The sequence below is a fragment of the Haliaeetus leucocephalus genome, unplaced genomic scaffold, assembly GCF_000737465.1.
Source record: "Haliaeetus leucocephalus isolate CR32 unplaced genomic scaffold, Haliaeetus_leucocephalus-4.0 Scaffold656, whole genome shotgun sequence".
NCBI classification, from domain to species: Eukaryota; Metazoa; Chordata; class Aves; order Accipitriformes; family Accipitridae; genus Haliaeetus; species Haliaeetus leucocephalus.
In genome coordinates, this window is record NW_010973092.1 from 20,382,999 (window position 1) to 20,403,374 (window position 20,376).

Consider the following 20,376-nt stretch of genomic DNA (forward strand, 5'->3'; position numbering starts at 1 on the left):
AAGAAGCGCATGACGGGACTGATGCTAAGCAGAAGACAGGTGATAGTGGCTTCCCAGTGCTGCAAATCCAACTCATCACTGTGAGCAGTGAGAAGGGACCATTGGCTTGGAGTCTTATTCTGAGCCACCTGCCTTCTCAAGGTGCTGTGATACTGCAGGGTGCATGCACAGCCCAGTGCTAGCCAGAAGCAGCTCTGTTTGCATGTGATGGACACATGCCTGTCGTGAGACTATGAAGACAAACACTAGCAGTCACATTATCTCTGTGCCTGGTGCTGCTATGGGTGCCACTGAGTGCTGCTGGAGAGCTATGGGCTATCATGTGGACACATCCACACCGCTAAAAGGTTGTTGGCAAATTGGTGATCATGTAGACAAAAAATGATATGAAGGAATGGAAGATTGAACTATAATCAGAAGTGTAGCAAAGGGGAGCCAGAAGAAAAAAATCTCCCCAGGCTGCCTTTGCAAGGGTTGCCAAAAAGCAGCACATACACCCAAGATGTGCCAGATGTTGCTGCTGCTGCCCAGGAATGGGTCTTCAGGTCTGTGGCGACATCATGAGCAGATGGCAATGGCTGGGAGGAGCGCAAGGAAGGGTGGGAGGAAAGGAAGAGAGACCCAGCTGCCAAAATGTCTTGCCTTGGCTCTGCTCACAGTAAGGGACCTGACTCAGGTTTTGAGTGTATCAAAGAGAACTTTAAACGTTGACTTGCTTGCATGTGATCTACAAGCACGCATCAAATGAGGCATCTTCTAATATCGATTCAATGGAAAGAAATGGGAGCTAGAGCAGCTCAAGCAGAATTTAAGTGTAGGCTTGTGAAACTGGGGGCAGAGAGGATCTACCACCAGAAGGGCTCACCAGGGGTCTCACACACTTGCCACCATTTGCTATCAAAATGGAATCTTTCCAAAGGAGTGCTCCCGGTCAGCCATGGTGAGACGCAGAATCACAGGGTGAAATTTTATGGCCTGTGTCACACAGGGGTTAGGCAAGCTGCTCCTTCTGGCTTTACAATGCATCAATCTATCAGTCTTTCTTGAAACAAAGAAGAATCTGGACTGAAAGGATTTTATCAAGTCCAGCAGTCAAACCCTGGAAATGGTATCTCAATTCATTTGCTCAAGCTGTGATGAGGTGTACAGAGGAGGTAAGAGACCATGAGAAAAAGGCTGGTCTTGTCAGAAAAGCCTATGGCTATGAACCAGGTGAGAGGGTTTTACATCTAGCTCTGCCACAAAGTCCCAAAGCCATGCTGCTCGCGCCTCATACGTCAGCGACTGCCCGGAGGCAGCCGATGCAGCCTTGGCTTCACCATCCAAGAGCAGCTGGAGACCTGCCTTGTGGCTCAGGAGCACTGGGATGCTATGGCGGTTCTTGCCTTCCAAAAAGAGCAGACCGAGGAGCTGCCAGCTCATCCAGGGCAACACCCAAAGCTAGCAGACATCTCAGAAATGCAGATTATAATTTTCTATTTCATTCCCCAACCATGGTGGAATTTCTTCCCTAGAAGGGGAGCTGTGAGGATAAACTCATTAACATCTGTGAAGTACAGATACTACTGCACTAAGTGCATTGCAAAAGCTCATGAGATGACTGTTAATTACATATTCAGTGTGCGGTTGTAATGGCATGCATTAAAAAAGGCATGGGGTCCCCACTTTAAATAATGGGGATAAAACAGACTAAACATTTGCCCCTGTTCTGTGGGCTGAAGAACGCAATTCAGAAATACTTCATCCACTATATCGTCATCTCAGATACCTTTGTACCACACAGGGACAGAGTGAAACAGCCTTCATGTAACATTTCCTAAATTGCATGTATTTGGTCCTGTAATCTTACCAAATTCTCTCCATCGTCAATGGAGAGAGACTGGCACTTTCATAATCCAAGCTCTACATGCATTATGGCAGGACAGATCCTCTGCAGAGCAGAATCACTCCCAGGCTTCTTCCAACTAAAGCAAATCTGTGATACAGGGGGAGCAGATGTCTTTAGCAAAAGCAACGGGTGGCCAAGTGGGAGACTAAGCTCAGTTCCCAGCTCAGTGTACCCCACAGAAGTGGATAACAGCACGGCAAAATGTTGGGGAGGAAACAGTGGGCAGCTAGGTAAAATACCAGGGATGACAAATGCCTGGGATGACTGAGGAGCTGGCACATTAGTGCCAAGATACTGGAGAAGTCTTCATCCAAAACATCATAATTCCTCCTGAAAAGGACCTGGCTCAGCCCCTGCAATACAGCATTTTACTGCAGTCTGCACAGTAAAAAGTGTCCAAAAAAGGAGGACACTGATATGTGTGTTAATCAAGTGAAGAACCATCTACAAAGAAAAGGCATGGATCTGTCTTCCAGTTGAAAAGCTATAAATAGCCTTGCATACTTGCTTATCAGATTGGTTCGGCTGCAGGGATAATCTCCTGGAGAAAGCAATGGAAGCCCTGTTATGTTGGATATTTATAACTAGATGAAAGCCTAGAAAATGCACAGCCGTGTCAGTCCTGCACTCATGCCACGAGATAGGGTGAGTAGGATCCAACTCGTCTCTTCAGTTTAATGTAAGGTCAAGAATGGCTTAGTCTTCCCAGCCTCACAAAAAACAAAATCTGATCTCTTTGAGGGGCTGGTGCTGCTTGAGCAGCTGCAAAAGCCAAGACAAGGGCATGGTGAGACAGTCCCCAAAAAGGTCATGATGGTCCCACATCACTGGAGACTCTTTGCAGGAAGCAAGACATGACCCTTCTCTGGACAAACAAGACAGAGAGGTCTTGTTTGTGCCACAGAGGTCTGATGTACCACATCTTGGGCAGGCGGACCGTGGGAAACGCAACTCTGATGAACTGATCTAACACGACCAGTACTTCCTAATCTCCAGATCACCTGGCCTGGTGCCAGGGTCCCCTAATAGTCTGCTTAATGGATCACGACCCTGACCCCAGCCCCTCAAGTTCATTGAACTGTCTTTGCCAGATTATCTGCAGAGCACCAGGACTGACTAGGGTTAATGCCTGTGGATTCCCCAGAGCCTTGGCCTGCCATGGCCTCTGCACTGAACCTGGTTTATACAGGTCAGGACGGCTCCTGGAGGCACTGGAGCCTGACTCCCCAACCACTGCCACATGAAGGGAGCCAAGCCAGGACAGGCTGAGGGATGGCAAGCAGAACAGGGTTATGGTTATCCCCTGGGAGCCTCTGTACATGTCTGCATCACACACGGATTTGTTCATGGATGGGTGTGTGGAGATTTCTGTCCTCCTGGGCTGTGAACATACACAGGGTCTCTTATGCAAAGGGAGGAAGCTGACTAATTTATAGGGCAGATTGGGTTTTGTGATGCTGTGGGCAGGGAGCCATGCCCCGGTGCTCTGTCCCTGTGAGAGCCACTGCTTCGGGCAGTGTCCCCTAGCCTTTCTCAGGTCTGCTCATCCCCATTGGGCAGACAATGAACATCCCAAGGACTAGAGGCAGCTCTCTCTGCCCTCCATCTCCTGTTGCAGACACTCCAGGTCCTCCTCTCTGTCTCCTCTTTCTACGTTTAGCCCTGCTTCTCCCTCATCATCTCTGGGTTGCCTGTCATGGTCAGGGTCTCAAACTTTCCTCTTCCAGGCCCATCATCACCACAACCCCACTATATCCTTCAGCACTGCCATGTGGCATCTCCTTGCCCACATGCCCTTCAAGCCTCTCTTGCAGGCACAGGCTCATACTCAAGGGCACTTGGGAAGTCCAGTACTGTTGTCCTGCACCAGGACTCCAGGAACCTCTCCATACTGCTCTTCCCAGTTGACTGGCTGATACTTTTGGCAAGAAAGTGATCTGCACAACACTCCTAAAGAGGAGGGTGCCTCATATTGCAAGAGCAACAAATGGATTTGGGAACCCCACCAGACCCGGCACCACCATGCCTTGCTTCAATGGTTGTAGCATAGTGAACTCCAGCATTACTCCAGGAACTAACCTGGGAAGAAGGAAGAGATGTTCCACTAGACCTTCAAGACCACAAATTACCCTGGGCGCCATGTGTTCCTTAACAGGGGGACCCAGCAGGTTTGCAGCTCCCTAGACCAGCTGAACACACTCTCAGCCATTTTCACACCACATACAGACCTGTCCCAAAGTCAAGGATGCTCCCAGAAATAGGGGGAGACTTCAGGAGAACCCACTGCACCTCGTCTTTTTCCCTCCCAGAGGTTTCTTTGAACTTGCCAGCTCCATTGCAACCTCCCCTCAGTACAAGAGCACAGAAGGCAGCAGGTACAGGAAAGTAGATGTTATGTGCACAGCCAGAGCCAAGTCCAAGGAAGCAACTTAAGCTGGCCAGAGAAGATAGCTTGGGGAGTGGGCTCATTGAGGGTAGTCAGGCAGGCAGCACAGAGGCAGCACAAGAAGCAGAACTGGGGTTGAAGCTGCGCCAGGGCAGGGGAAAGCCAGCTCTCCCATGGTGAGAGTGCAGACACCTCCAGTGGCATTCTCAGGTAAAGGTGGACCTGAGCAGGAGGTGACCTGAAGGGCCCAATGAAGGCAGGACATGTCGCTCTCGGGTTTGCCACCACCATGCTTTCTGATCCTCCACTCCAAGTACCTCCTCACCCCATTCTGTGCCACTAAACCTGCTCTCCTCCTCTGTTCCCCGGGAAACTCCCATAGCTCAGACACCCATCACAGCACAGAGAGCTGCATCACGCCCCAACCACCCCTAGACCCCTGCCCTGACACAGGGGCAGGCACCCATGGGACCACCTGACTGCTGCACGCAAGCTCACCGTTGGCTGGGCTACAACCCCCTCCCCGTGCTGCCATCTCGGACCATCCTTTTGGGCCCCCTGTCTACATCATGCCAAACCCACCTGCCTCCTCGACTATTCCCACTCCCACATCTCCTAGCCCCCAGCAGACCTCCTCTCCCTCACCTACCTCTCCCCTCCTCACCATGTCCTTTCTGCTCTCTTGCTTTGAGCCTCACCTCTTCTCCAGCCTCCCAGCCCCACCAGACTTGAGTGTGACAAGCCTGTCCCAACTGAGCTCCTTGCCCCATCTCACCCACACCAGGGGAGGTGCAGCATTGAGGATGAAGAGCCTCGGGCACAGGGTCCTTGGGGAGGTGGCAGGCACGCGTGCCGCGAGCACATACCGTTCTCAGGGTGCTCCATCTCCCCGATGCTGCCATCAGGCGTGGTGCGTTCGTAGTGATCTTCAGGCAGGGCTAGTGGCCCGATGCGGGGCCCCGATGATGACTTGCTGCTTGGGGTCTCTGATTCCTCCAGCCCACTGTCGTAGTAGCTGTGCTGGGAGGGATCCTGCAGGTCCTGAGCCTGGCTGGCTGCAGAGAACGTCACTCGGCGATGAGGTAACTGGGAGAGAAGAGAAAAGCTGTTGCATCATGCACCCAGCAGATGAAGGCAAAGGCGGGGTCATCAAACCTGATCCCTAAACAAAGGCAGTGCGCTCCTGCTCAGCGCTCCCAACACCAGCAAGGTCCATCATCAGCCCCCCACAGCCAGCCCGACAGACATGGTGCCGGGCTCCACCCCAGCCAAGAGCACCCATCAGACACCACCCCATGCAGGGAGCACACCTCGCACGGTCTCTGCACTCTCCTGACCCAGCAGCTCCCTCCATGGCTCATGCGCCAGCCTCCTCTTGCACGCAGAGACAACCCTGGGCAGATGCCCTCTCACATTACAGGCAGGCTCCAGAAATGTCCCCCATTAGCACAGCATCCTGAATCATTGGCCCCCACCCTTCATCTGGGGTCTGCACTTTGCAGTCAGACTCTGCATGCAGGCTTGGTGCTCTCAGAGACCTGTTCTCAGAGACCCACCTGCCAAGCCCACCCGAGAGCCTCTTTAATGGGATCACTGCCCAGCGGTGACATCATCCCTCACCTTCCAGCCTCTGGCCTGACACCATCGCTCATCCTAAGAGGTTCTCCATCAAGGGTCACCATCGCTTCTTTTGTCTGCTTGTTAAACATTTCAAAGACCCTACTTCACACTTTCTTTCTCCAGCTTTGCCTCATGCTTGGAAGGAGCTCCCTGCAAACAGCCATTAAGCTACATCATTATCCTCCTCCAAATCCTTCCATAAAATCCTTCTTTGTCGTGATTACTGAGGAGTGGAAAGGGTAGCACAAGTTCGTAGGGGCAAGAGCAGGATGATGAGTGCAGAGAATGAAACACAAACACCAAGAGGGAGAAAAAGACACAAAATCACCCATAAATGTAGGCAGGAGCTCAAGAAATGAGCTATTTGATGGGGGTCTGAAGGCGATCAGGAGCGAGAGGAACCAACACGCCATTTAGGTTGAATACCTTTTTTGCTGATGTCTTTACTACAACTGAGTGGCAATCAGGCATCCCACATAGCTAGCACCGATGAGGAAGGGGTTGGAATTGAGACTAACCAAGGGAAGGAACACACAGAGAACATTTAGATGAGCTAGCTGCTTTTAGGTTGGTTGGACCTGATTAAATTCACCCCAGGTGCTTAGAGACCTGATTTAAGTAACTTCAGAGCTGCTGGGGCTTTTTTTTTTTTGCCTTTTTTTTTTTTTTTAGTTTTTTTTTAAAGAATTTGTAGAGACTCAGGGCGCTTCCAGAAGACTGGAAGTGAGCTAAAATAGCGCCTGTCTTTAAAGATGAGAAAAAAGAAGAGCTGGAGAATTATAAAACAGTTAGCTTAATTTCAGTTCCTGGAAAAATACTGAAACAGATAAAAGAACTCTTTGTAAGTACCTACAAGATAACAAGGAAATGAGTAACAGCCACTGTAGGTTTGTCACAAACAAACATGTCAAGCCATTGAACTTCTTCCTTTGAAAAGACATCAGGCCTTGTGGATGGAGGAGGAGCAGTAAATGTTATATCTTGACTTTAGGAAGTTTTTTGACACTATTTTAGACAATATTCTCATAAGTAATGCAGGAAAACAGTGCAGGTGCAGCATAGTACTTCTCTGCTTAGGTAATATAGTGCAATTCACTGCAGGGTGGATTCAAAGCATTTAGAAAGTTGTATTCAGAAAGTAATTACTGAAGACAGGTCTTTCAGCTGGGATGATGTATCAAATGAAATTCTTCGGGTTGTGTCCCGAGTCCATCGCTAGCCTGTATTTTCATTAACTGCTTGGATGACAGATGTGGAATATATCTGTCACATTTGCACACTTGGGAAAAATAATCACTGCACAAGCAGCAGGCTGGCTGAAGGATTGGGGGTTACAACAGATCATGGGTTGACTATCCATCAACAGTGTCAATCTCTCACCAAAAAATGCATCTATATTGGGATGTGTAAACAGGCGCTTTGTCTTTCAGTCACATAGGGATCTGTCTGCTCTGCTGGGCTCAAGTAGGACTTCAGAGGCAGAGCTGTGTCCAGTCTGGGCACCACTTTCAAGAACACGTGCACCAGTTAAGCAGAGAGGAACAGAAAAAAGTAGCTGTTAGAAATCGTAACAAACCATGAAAATACTGAGGAAACTGGTTTGGGGAGGAGAAGGCTAAGGGTGGCAAAGCCAGCACTCTTCAAGCTCATAAGAGCCTTCTGCAAAGAGAAAGGTGCTGCTTTTGACCATGGACAGGCAAGAAGGAATGACTTTCACCTGCAGCAAGGAAAATTGAAGTTAGCCACTACGGAAAAAAATACAATGGTAGGTTTAGCCAAGTGTGATAGATTGCCAAAGCAGAAGGTGCAATCTTTCTCATGAAGGGATAGGCAAGCACCTCTCGGGAGGTCTTCGTGTACAGCTCTGGAGGAGCTGAGGTCAAGGCAGTCCTGTCCACAGCAGAACTCTGTGCAGATGACCCTGCCAAGGTCATCTCCCAGCCCACTTTGTAAGCTGTGCAGCTGTGTAAAGCCTGCAAAAGCCTTCACTGCACAGACATCACTGCCCACCATGCCAGGCAATGCTGTCCCACAGCTTCCTCCTGCACCCTGACTGCCTGTCTAAAACTGCTTTCCTCCATCACTGTGGCTCATCCCTAGCTCAAAGCTTCTACTTTCAGTCTGTGCTCATAAAACCCCAGACAAACAACTAGGGCTCCTTGGGGTGCCTGCAATAATACAAACAAACAGCCTCAGAAACCCAGCCTGTGACAGCTACTATCCCTCCCCCGAGGGGTCTCCTTCCAAATAGCATTACTTTTACCTAAAAAACACCTCCTTTAAATGTCAGATCCTGCCTGGCAGCCCTTGAAAGGGCTCTTCTCCTCACTGCAGGGCAAAGGCAATCCACATACAACCCTGCTCCCCTCCAACGCTTCACGGCAGCATGGCACTGACAGGGGTCAGTGCCTCCTCGTACTCTGCGCGGTCCTAGTAGTAGCTTGTGTCTGGCTGAAGCTCTCCACCCGAAGCGCCTTGTTCTGGAGTCATGGAAAGACTCTGAATCCATTTGTCTGGCACTGACTTACAGAAATTGGGTTTTGTTTGACCTTTCTCTGCTAGGTTAAAGAGCCTTTCAGCACATGGTGTTTTCTACACAAGAAGTTGCTTGTACAGTGCAATCAAAGCATGCCTCAATCTTCTTTTTGAGAAGTTAAACAAACCAGGTTCCTTAAGTCTCAACCTGCAAGCCAGAAAATCAGTTTTTGTGGCCCTCATCTTTACTTGCCCCGGTTTTTCCCCATTCCTCATCAGAGGTGATCCCTGCAGGACTGCTGGTGCCATTTCACCAGGGCTTTCTGCAGAGCCTTTCTTCTCCTCCTACCTCTCAGGTTTTTTCATCTGAGGACTGTATTAGCCCTTTGGCAGGAGCACTGTGAGTGCTCACACTGAGCTACTCATGCAGTGTGACCCTTAAATCCATTTTAAAGTCAGTGCTTTCCAGGATATAAACCAGCATTCCCTATTTCTCAATGTACAGCTTTGCATTTGCCTGTGTTAAAATGCACTTTGTTTAAATGGGCTCAGTTTACCAAGCAATCTGGATTGCTCTGCATGACTGCTCTATCCTCATCATGATCTCCCACTCCACCAATCTCCGTGTCAGCTGCAAATTTTATCAGCGGTGATTTTATATTTACTTCCAGATCATTGATTACAACGTTGAATGGCAGCGGGCACAGTACTGCTGCCGAAGAGCTCCTCCAGGAGAACCTTGTTCCACAAGGACTCCCAACCAACGACTGCTTTTCTTCACTAAGCTGATAAACCCGATCTTCATCTATCTAACAATGCTTTACTTATAATGAGTAGTGTTAATTCAAAATAATAACAATAATAACAACATAACACATTATCAACTCGGCGTCTTCATCAAACTCCAAGTTGATCAGCTGCATGCTGTAATCTCACACCAACATAAAACAAGCTCTGCTGCTTCAGACCCACAGGTACGCCTAGAGCAGATCCTGTTCCTCACAGTGGCCAGGAACAGATGCCTAAGGAAAGGTTTAAAAGCTGGACCTGTCATGTAATGACACTGCCCAGTATCCCTTCCCATCAAACTGCATTGACTGACGTCAGTGCTATTTCCATCATTGAGTTTCCTGCCTTAGCTATTAATCCAGTTGTTCCCTGGGGCTGGCGAGGACAGTGTGCAGTGCACACAGCATCCCCATCACTATTTCCAGCTGGCTCACGGCATCACTGCCCTCCCACTCCTCCTGGCCCATCCCGGCGTCCCCAGCTCCATTAACACTCCCAGATCAGAGAGCTCCTACTCCAGACCTTTGAAGATTGTTTGGCACAAATTATTTTATTTGATTATTTCAAATATCACTATTTCAAGGAGATCATATTTTTAATATCTTTGCTGGTTACCAATGCATTGGCATTTATTGAATACTTCTGCATTTTTCTACATAATTAACAATTTTGCAATCTCCATTTGGAAACGACAGTTACTAGATTCCACCTCTTTCTAGCACATTTTTTAAAGTACTCCTTTTTGTGTTTAGCTTGTCAAAATTGATTTTCCCCCAATGTTTCTGGCTTTCCTTGTCAATTTTCTACACTCCATAACTACTCATTTCTACTAATTGCTATATACTCCCTCCCTTCCCCCCCCCCCCCTCCCCCCCAGTATTTATTGTTTTTCTATTTCTAACTGCTGTCTCCACTTTGCCACTGCACTAGAATGGGATCTGGGGCAGAGCTGTTTATTTTCTTAGCTGAGGAACTGTGGCTCTCAAAAAACTCCTTTCAAGGGCTCCCCAGTGCTCACTCTTATATTCCTGATGGGGAGACCTGCCTGTGCCAGCCTGTACATCTGAGGAGCAAACTGAGCCCCCGTCCCTGACTTTCCACAGGGAGCACCGGCAGTTGCCTCCAGCAACGGCGGATGCTCTGATGAAGACATCCATCCCCTGGTAAATCCTGCGGGTTTCTGTTGTGCTGCAGCTCAGTTTTTTTCCTGAGCAAGGAATTGTTTGCAGCTCATACGTTTAATGACCCCCATCCTCTGTGAAGTGCTCTCACACCTTTTTGAGTCCATGCCTGCTTTTGGCCTCTGTGGCATCCTGCAGCAATGACCTCTCTGCCCATGTGCTACACAGAAAAGCACTTCCCTTTGGTTTTACATCTGCCGCCTGGTAATTTTTCCTTGAACTTCTCCTACCTGCAGGGTTATGAGAAAACATGAGTAATTGCTCCTCGCTCTACCCCTTTCCAATTTCACAGATCCGCTCTGCATCCTGCTCCACTGTGTCCTCTGTGAGCTGCAGCGTGAGAGTACGTGCAGCCTGTCCTCCTGCAGACGCCGGGCAGGTCAGGCCAGCTTTGCTGCCCTTCTCTGCGCCTGTTCCAGCTCTGCCACAGCCTTTCCACAATGGGGAAGCCAGGGTCTCACCCACCGTTCCAGTTTTGGGGCTTCTCTGACAGTAGCCGGGACTTGGTTTGATGAGACATTCTCTCGGGCTCTCCCCGACAGCCTTCCCCAGCCTTCCCAGTCCTGGCTGCACACACCAAAACCCCCCAACGCCAGTCCCTGCCAAGGGGCTCCTCTGTCCTGATGCCCTCTACCATGAGGGTCCCCACCCACGGATGCTGGAGAGGGACTAACAGGGACCCCCTCCCTCCTCAGCACCACTCTGCTCCCTCCTGCCTCTCCCCTCCATCACAAACATCTCCAGCTCTCATCGGGACCCGCACCAAGCCGATTCTTCTTGCCAAACCCAGGGAAAACAAACTCAGCCAAAATGAGAGCAGCGTAACAAGGGAACAGGGCTGCGGGGTGTCACACGGGCTCCCCGCAAGTGCACGGCATCACCCTCTGTGCAGACGGCATGGACCGAGTGGCAGGAGATGCAGTCCCATCTGACGGACCAGAAATTGCACTGTTCACAAAGAAAAACCTTAAAATCTGCCCCGGGCAGCCTTTTCCTGCTGACAGGAATGGTGTGGTGCAACAGCCCCCACAGAGGTGAGCCACCCTGCTCCCCCCTGAGCACCGATTAATGCTGGAGTGGTAGAAATATCAAAATTGTTAACTACCTCGCTGCTGATCCGAAAGCAGGATCCGCGGCGAATGGGCTCATCTGGCAGCCTCCAATTGCTCCTGCACCTCCCCACATGCCAGAAGCCTCAACGGCCTTTCAGCCAGCTGCCAAAGGAGCTTGCTTCCCCAACAGCCGCCACAATGCAGCAACTCACAGGGCTGAAAGTGAAAGGCAATGTCAGACCCACTGCCCAGAATATAAAAATAAGTGACAAGGGAGCCATTGTAGCACATGAGTTCCTCAACTTCAGATTAATTCATGAACCCCTCTCTTTTACAAACCAACCTGGAGCTCTGCAACATCCCTGGTTACCGGGAAAAAAAAAGAAAAAGATAAGCCCAGGGACCATTCCCCAAACTACACAGATGCACCTTTTCATGTATGGAGGTTTTGCTGCATGTGGGAATTATTTTATTTGCTAGCATCATGTCTGGAGAACAGCACAGCTCCAGTGCAATGCAACACAGGCCGCAGAGCAGGAGGCTGAGGGGAATGTTATGACCGTGGAAACCAGGGCAAGCCTCGAGGAAAGCTGGAGCTGAATTGCCAAGAACCATCCAGGGCAACGCTCTAGCTCTAGGAAAGGGGACACAAGCTCAGCTCTTGGCCATAAGCGGTCGACTGTTTTACAGCTCATCTGAGCAACAGCATGTGCTTCTGGTGTTTTGGGGTGAGGACGGAGTCAGAGCAGAAAGCTCTCCCCATTCTTTCCTGTGCTACCCCAGCAGCACACCGTCTGGCCACTGCACTGACTTTTGGAGAAGAAACGCCCCAAGCGCATCCCTCACTCCTCCTGCACCCACCCTCACGCCCAGGGCTGCCATACCTGCACGTGATGTGAAAAGCTCACAACGTTATGCGGCACCAGGCAGAACAGCATGATGAGGGAGAGTGTCTGCGTACAAGCAGCAAAGGCAAATGCTGCCCTGGCTTGGCGTCAGCCTCCTGGCACCTGTGGTAACCCTCTGCTCCCCAAGGACTGCGTTTCTCCCTCCTGTGCCCCTCTGGTCCCTTTTGTGGTCTCGGGATCCTGTCTGCCCCAGAGGTTCCTCCCCGCCCTGCCACAGCATCTCCAGGTCCAGATTTTCAGAGGCACAAGGGCTAGCTACCACTTCGTAAAATGGACTGAACCACACCAGACAACTGCCTGCCTGGAGCTCCAGCCACCACAAACAAGGGAGGGTGATAGATGGACCCAGCTCTAAGCAAAGGTGTGGTCTACACACACCTGTAAGACCCCTCTGGCATTCAGAAAAACTGTTCAGGCCTTCCCAGATTTTTGTCATTGAAGGTGGTGTCTCCAAACGAGCGCCGACAATTCTGGACAGGACTACTAGCAAACTTAAAGGCCCAGTTTTCTGATCTACCAGACTGACGATTTGCTGGGATCATCTCCATCACAGCTACTGTGGTTGCACAAGGCACATTAGCAACAGGGCTGACAGCTCTGGTCCATCTGATGTTCATAAGGTCTTGTCTGATGGCTGTGCTCTGCCCACAAATCCTTGTCTCCATCCCCATCCCAGTATCTGAAGTAAGGGTTGTTCCCAATAACCCTTTACCTCTTCCAGTGTTGACAAATGAAGCTACAGAAGGAATCCACCACTGGAGGAAAGACGCACAGGAATCCATGTGAATCACACCTCCCCAAACCAGGTATTATCTGAAAAGCAACTGCTCACTCTTCTTAGTGGCTGTTTGCATGGCTTCCATTGCTGACAATTAGCAAGTGCTGACCTTGCAGTCAGAAGAGAGGTGCTACAAGTCCTGCTGAAATAATGGTAGCAGAACAGCCATCCTAAAATGGACATCAAATCCCAAGGCACTATTTAATGAATAAATCTGGGTAAAATGTGGGCTGACGCCACAGAGGTGCCCTGAAGCCTCCTGAAATTTGCATGACGCTCAAAGAAGCCGCCAAAGCCCGGTGCCAACCTGCCTGGTCAGATCGAATTTATCTAACTCATAGCAAGATCTAACACAATTAGAAACCCATTTAGACAGCCTCAGGACAGCGATTGCCTAACCTCTCAGCCTATCAGAGCTCTGAGCCCATCAAAGATGTGCAATTTGGCTTTTCTTTGGTTGAAATTAAGACTGGAAAGGAAAATACGGAAATAAATCATCTGAAGGGTAAATCATAAAATCTAAAGGGGTCATAATCTTTATGGAATAATGTCTAAATTGGAATGACCGTGGTGTCCTGAAATGTCTATCACCTTCAAGCTGATAATAGAGCCATTTTGTAGATAGTTGGTATAGAGCGGAAATTGCTCAGGACACAGAAGGAGGTCTCATAATCACGTTAAAACCATCTGAAGATCCCAGGGAGAAAAAGGTTCCAGGACTGGGAGTAACGCTTGAATAAAGCCCTCGAGGAATCCAACAGCTGTAGAGTGGGAAAATAATGCTAGCAAAATAATGAGCTAATCTGGCTCCCAGTTGCACCCAGTGGAGCTGACAGATAGTATTGAAAGCTCTGGGGAGAGCAGGGGGTCCCAAGCCATAGACTCAGGACTCTAAAAAAAAGAGAGATAACCAGGAATGCTTCAATGGAAGACTTTGCATGGGAAAAATGTCAATTTGTGGAAATTGGATCATTTTTCAAGTGAGTTTCTTGTTTCAAAGCTGGGGCAGGGGGGATATCTTTGCTGACATGCAAAAATGAAAAAAATGATGCTCTTGCAAAGGTAACTTTCACTTCAGAATTCAAGCCAAGTATTAATTATGAAGCTAAATTCAAAAAGGTCAGTCAGAATCATGCCTTCAGAAATTACTAGGAAAAATACATATATTTATACAGCTATATCCATTGATTAACTTGAGCCAAAATAGAAAAAAATTTGTCAATTCTTGCTGATATGTTTTCAAATTGAAAATTTTCCTCTGATAGCAGCTCTGTTTTCTAACCACCTCTATTTCCATAGGCAAAGGGCAGAAGCTTCTCCTGCTTCGTCAAGGAATTGTGTCTATTCCATAAGTCTGTGCACAAACACTCTAGACATCAGCAGAGCCCTCACTTTAGTGCTCTGCAACCAACCTGCACCTAATGATGAATGATGATACTGGGTAAGACAAGCCTTCATTTGGAGAGATCAAACAGGTAAGAGGTAAGACAAGTAATATTGTAAGGCTTGTTAAGGCCACTTATCTTGCCTGCACTGGTCTGGCATTGCCACTCTTACTGGTACAGGAACCCTAGTAAGGATGAGCTGAGGACAGCTTTCTTTTACCCTATCCTCAAATCCCGGGTGAGCTGTCAAGTCCTTGGGCCAGAACTTGCAGATTGTGGCTCAAGAAAAATTTCCTGAGCATTAGAGAAGGTTTCTGAGCTCTATTCTCTGGGCAAGAGATGTCCTGATAGTCCCTAATAAACTGTGATCTACTTGAAATCCTTGGAAAAAACAACCCAAGCTCCTCCAGGCACTGCCAGAGCCTTGAATCACAACACCTTGCCCAGCCTGAATAATAACGAAGGGCTCTTCAAACATCTGAAATACTGATTTTGCTTTCTACTGGGCTTGAGTGCTTTTGATGAAGAAGCAGAAAGATTAACAGATTAGTATAAGAGGAACATCAGACATCACATTAGCAAGACATTTAGAGCACGATCTCAGTCCCAAGCTCAGACAAGAAGTCCCCCCCCCAGCAGGGATGGATATCTGTCAGAGTCTCCCTGGGATTCCTGCCTCCCTGGCAGCAGCTTTGCAGCTGCTCAAGAGCATTGGGGAGTTTGGAGCATGTGAAAACCAGGCCACGTGGGAGCTAAATAGCTCCAGGCTTTCAGGTTGCTCAGGCCTTTAGAGATGTCTCAGAGGAGCTGAATCAGGGCACTCTGCTCCGAGAACTTCACTACGGAGCAGGATCAGTTCCAAGGGAGAGGTGGCAATTCGCTGCCCTCCCAAAATGATGGCTCTAAAGACAGCTTTGATGAAACCTGCCAAGATCACCAGCCATGCCATGCCACGTTTAGATAGTAGATCAGGAGGCAGGTATTTTGCAAGTGAAGAGGTGCTCAGAAGGTTGTTTACCTCCCTGGGCAGGGGCATCCTTAGGGATCTTTGGGCGGGATCCACAAGGCATGGCTGTGAATGCCAAAATGGATGTAAATGATGAGATAACACACGACCTTTCTCCTGCCCTCCTAGCAGGTCACTGCCACAAACCTACTCTCCCACCCACTCTTTCCTGTGAGCGTCTGAAGGACTGAGGCAGTAAACAGCTTACACCACAGGAAGACATTCATGCAAAACAACTAGGAGACATTTTTAAGGGATCTTGGGGAGTTGTTTTCTTTCTGTTCCTTTGTCTGACCTCCTCTTTGCCTTGTGCTTTTGACCCCAGGGTTGAGTCAGGAACCCCACTAGGAAAAGAAACCTATACTGCTGGTGGAATATGGAAAGCAGGTCCTCAAGGGTGCAGACTGAGACCTCCAGAAAAGTCCAGAAAGTCAGAGAGAAGACAAAGTCAACAGAGGACCTACTGGGGGGTGGCTGAGTGGGTCTGAGTTGCAGGTGACCCTGGCTCCCATAAGTGAAACCAAGACCGAGCTTCTTCCCAGTTGCACTGATGGACGCTGCAGCTAGCATCAGAGGTGACAAGAAGAGGGGGAACAAGTGCCAGAGGTGGCCTGTGCCCCTGCAGCCAGGCTCCTCCCCACCCACGTTCAATCCTTCTCCGCCTCAGCCAAGCAGACTGCGTGCTTCCTGGGCTCCTGAAGGAGCAGGGGACTGTGGGAAGAGTCCCTTTTGGAGTAATCTCCATCGACCATCTTGGTTTCTCCCAAGAGCAGAGCTTGGGTTGTGTAACTGCAGCTCAGATGGACCGGCTTGCAGGGCAGTACGTAGGAGCACAGCTCTCCCGTGGAGATGGGCTGTGCCCAGGGTTTCAGGGGCAGGTGCTCTCACACAACAGGTATGCATGGGGATGGAGGGTGGAGGGGGAAGAAGGTGCTTTGGGCTTGGCACAGGGCTCAGCTCCAGGGGCAGAGTTCAAAAGAACATGCCAGGAAGAGAGAAATTTGACAGGGTACCGCAGGGGCTGGATGTCCAAGACACCACAAACCGTGAAGGGGAGCTCCTGTTCTTTGCGACCCACCGCGGCACAGCCCCACGTGAGTCAGCCCATGCACAGCTGCATGGCTCTCGCACACGATTCATGCCGGGGCTCCTGGGTGGACACCAGCTCCAGACACACAAGTGCAGAGCATCCACCTCTTGGCTGCTGCCTCACACCCTCCTGGGGCTGCCCTCCTCGCCTGGAGCTGACACAGTTCCCAGGGACAGAGCTGCTCTGCGCCCCTTTGCTCCACACATCCTTTAGCCCTTGCTCTCCCCCGCAACACCCCACCCCATCCTGCCCTACATCATGCACCCTCTCATTACCCCAGCCTCCTCTCCATCCTGTCCCAGAACATCCCAGCTCTGTCCTCACCCGGCAGCACCCCACCCTCCACCCCCTCCAGCCTCATCCCCCCCCTCCACCCTTCACCCCATCCGTGTCCTGCTGGATGCTCTCTGGGCGGAGGGACCACAAAGTGCCCGGGGACACGCCCCGTCGCAGCATGGGATTTTGCCCCAGGATTTGGGTGACTGATTAAGCAGGCTGCAGGGCTGGGCCCTGCTCCAGGCTGGTTTGTGCGTGCAGGGAACAGCACTGCAGCTGAGAGCCCGGCCGAGCGGGCAGAGCAGTGCTGGGAATATCAATCAGTGCAGCTTGGACCAGGCGGCTGCCCACACAGCCAGCGCTTTCATCGCACAGAGGTTCCACAGCTCGGCTGTCAGAGCCAGCCAGGGACTCAGCCCTGTGCTGTGAAGGGCTCAGCATCGCTCTGTACTGGGGCCAGCAGACAGCCGGTCAGGAGAGACTGATGGGGAGCAGAAAGCAACAGGGAAGGGGGAGGTCACTGCCCGAGCAGAGCAGGAGGAGAGATCAGGAGAGGGATGGAGAAGACCAGATACAATTGTGAAAGAAAAGAGGAGAGGATGGGGCGGGGGGGGAGGAGAAGCCCCCCAGATCCAAGCTAGGAAAGCCCGTGTTCACCACAGACCAACACTGGCTCCAAGTGCATCAGGCAGGGGAGAGCCTGGGGGTGCGAGAATTGAGAACAGGAGGGCAGGGAGGAATGAGCAGCATCTGGCTCAGCAGGGTGGGAAGAAGGGACCTGGCCAGAGCTGCAAGCCACCCAGGCAAGCCCAGCCAGATATGAGGAGCCCCAGGCAGGTAGCACAGGCTGGGCGAGCCTTCAAGGGAGCAAAGGACAAGGTCCCAAGCTCTGGTAAGGCCAGGGACTGTCAGGCAGGAGAGACTTGATGCTCTCCTCAATGGGATAGGGACAGTCAGTGCCACTGCCTCCCTGCAGACATGCTGCTTACAGAGGAGTCGTCACCTGCCCAAGGCTGCCCACTATGTACACCCTGCTGTCACCTCCCACCGCAGACAGGCTACGTACACCCCACTGCCACCACTCCACACAATGGAGCTTGCACATAACCCTGTGCCGCCTCTCCCTGTGGTAGTGGCTGTGTACCCCCCTGTGCCTCCTCCCGCTGCAGTACAGGCTGCAGATGCTGCCACCTCCTCTGGGGACAGGGGTTGTACCCCTCCCTGTGCCCCCTCCTCCCAGAGGAGACAGGCTGCACCCCTCTGTATCACCTACCCCTGCCGCACAACCTGCGCACACACCTCCGCTACCCCCCGACACAGAGATCGCACCCACCCCTGTGCCACCCCGCTGTGGGGTACGGGCTGTGAGCACCCCGCTGCCACCTCCCGCATGCGGAGCGCAGGCTGAGTACACCCCCGTGTCACCTCCCCCTGCAGCACAGCCTGCGCACACCCACGCTGCCTTTGGCAGTACAGGCCAGGCTGTATCAAGGGGTTGCTTGTCACCCATGGCTGAAGCTCTTCATTTCAGGGTCCCAAATGTCCCACGGAGCTCTGCCAGGCAGAGGCACCCCTCCCTGCCATAAACCAAAGTGCCCCAGCGCAGACCTGCCAGGAGCCATGGCGCATTCCTGCCTCGCTCGTGGGGCTCTCAGCATCCTCACTAACTCCCCAGAAGCCAGCGTGGCGTACGACCCACTCCTCGCCCCCTCTTGTGCTCCTCAACTCCCACAAGCACCCCATTGATGCTCACAAGCTGCTGTGCATTCACAGTTGTTTTACAGAGCCCAGCCACTCCTCCCAGCACAGTTAGGGCTCAGCCCCCGCACCGGAGCCCCCGGGACCTCACCGACACACTCCCTCATTCAGTCTCTGCACGTCAGAGCCAAATCTGAACCAAGTGCAATTGATCCCGTGAGCAGGAGCTGATTTCGCAGTGCCTTGGAACTGCTCCCAGCACAGTGTCTTTCTGAAACTGGGGAAAAACAGGGCAGGTCCCCCATGAACCCTCAGCTCCATCTGCAGCTCGTTGCTGGATCCATTTATCAGCTCATTCCACGTGAACGACCTTGAGAAAATCCACTGACCCAGGACGGTAGGAGACTTTCCCAGACATCTGCCAACACCTAAACCTGCAATTTATGGAGACTCTAAGCTAAATTCTAAAACAAGACAATTTCATTTCTGTCCATTACAGTTACAATATTCCTCTTATCCCCCCCCGCAGAGAGTAATTAATACTGCACCGTGCTTTTAAGCCTGCAGGCAGGTGCAGGCACCTCTGCTGAGCTTGCAGTAGCATGCTGAAGCTAACACCACTCCAGCCACCTTCTCAGATGGTGGGGGGCTGTGGGGACCCGGGGCAGTCTTGGGTTTGTGCAGCCAGGAAAGTATGTAGCATAGCCCTCCTGGTCTAAAAAAGCCCGAAATGATGGAGCCTGGGAGACGGGCAGAAGAGAGAGATGCTCCCCACGCCAGCGTCTGAGAGGTTGCGTTCTCACCCCACGTTCATCAAAGAGCTGCCGAGGACAAGGAAGAAAGGGAAACTTCTCTCAGAAAGTTCCCAAAGGGAAGCAGATAGCAACACTGAGCCAAGCCCCCAGACTGCCCTGCCCAGCCCTGCAGGAACTAGTTATTTAGGTGGTTGCTGGTGTCTCCTTTCCTCCTCTGCAGCCATTGCATCTCCCCGCAGGTCCCAGCTCTGCCTGCCTAGGAGGCCCAGACACTTCCTGGACGGTTCAAGATAAAACCTTATGCTGTTAGCAAAACAAACTAGGAGGCTGTGAGAGCCAAGGCTGGCACAGGAATGAAACCACCGAAGCCAGAACCACTGGTTTCCCCAGATGATCTAATCTCTCCCAGAGCCAGAGCTCCTCTTCTCCAGCAGCCTGGTGCAGCCGGTTGGAGCCCCTGGGGAAGAGGTGAAGCTGGCATGATGGGTGCAGGGATGTCTGCCCCAGTTTGAAAGAAAAACCATGAGAAAGAGGAAGAGGTGGCCCCGGAGGGCGTCCCTGAGATGTGATGCTTGGCTGGAGGGAGGGGGCTGTAGGACAGCCCCATCCAGGGCCTGGGGAAGGGGTGCTGTGCTGCTCCTGCCTAGCAGTATCTATCCTCTCTCCAACCCGCTGGAGACAAGAGCCTGAGCAAGCCCTGTGGCAGCAGCATCACCCCCAACCTGCCTGCCAGGAGGGGCAGAGCCATTTTTATGGGGAGCATGGCCACCTGGCTCCATCCTGGCTCCCTCCTGCAGCCCCACCGCCACCAGCAAGCCTGCCTGGGAGGACCTCTCCTTCACTGCAAGGGTACCCATTGCATCCCAGGGTGGGGGGGAGCACCTTGTTTCGGGTGCTTCCCCCCGGCGCTGCTGACGCACTGAGACTCCATCTGCAACCACGTGCGTCCTCATTCCAGCACTGCAGCGGGCGAGTTGCAGGCATCTTCCAGCCCTCACCAGCAGGATTTGGGTCATGCTAGCCAGGCATCGCGTGGCAGGGTTCTGCTCCTCCATGCACTGGCTTTGGAACACGGGTGGGTCTCAAAAG

The 20,376-nt window shown here is 51.4% G+C and overlaps 1 protein-coding gene across 1 annotated transcript in view; it reads right to left on the minus strand.

Annotated features, from left to right (window-relative positions):
• Positions 1–20,376, minus strand: part of PCDH1 (protocadherin 1) — a 52,658-nt gene that overhangs the window by 19,873 nt on the left and 12,409 nt on the right. The window contains exon 4 of the mRNA XM_010579174.1: positions 5,141–5,360. Coding sequence (XP_010577476.1) covers positions 5,141–5,360 — 220 coding nt within the window. The remainder of the gene's footprint in view (positions 1–5,140; positions 5,361–20,376) is intronic.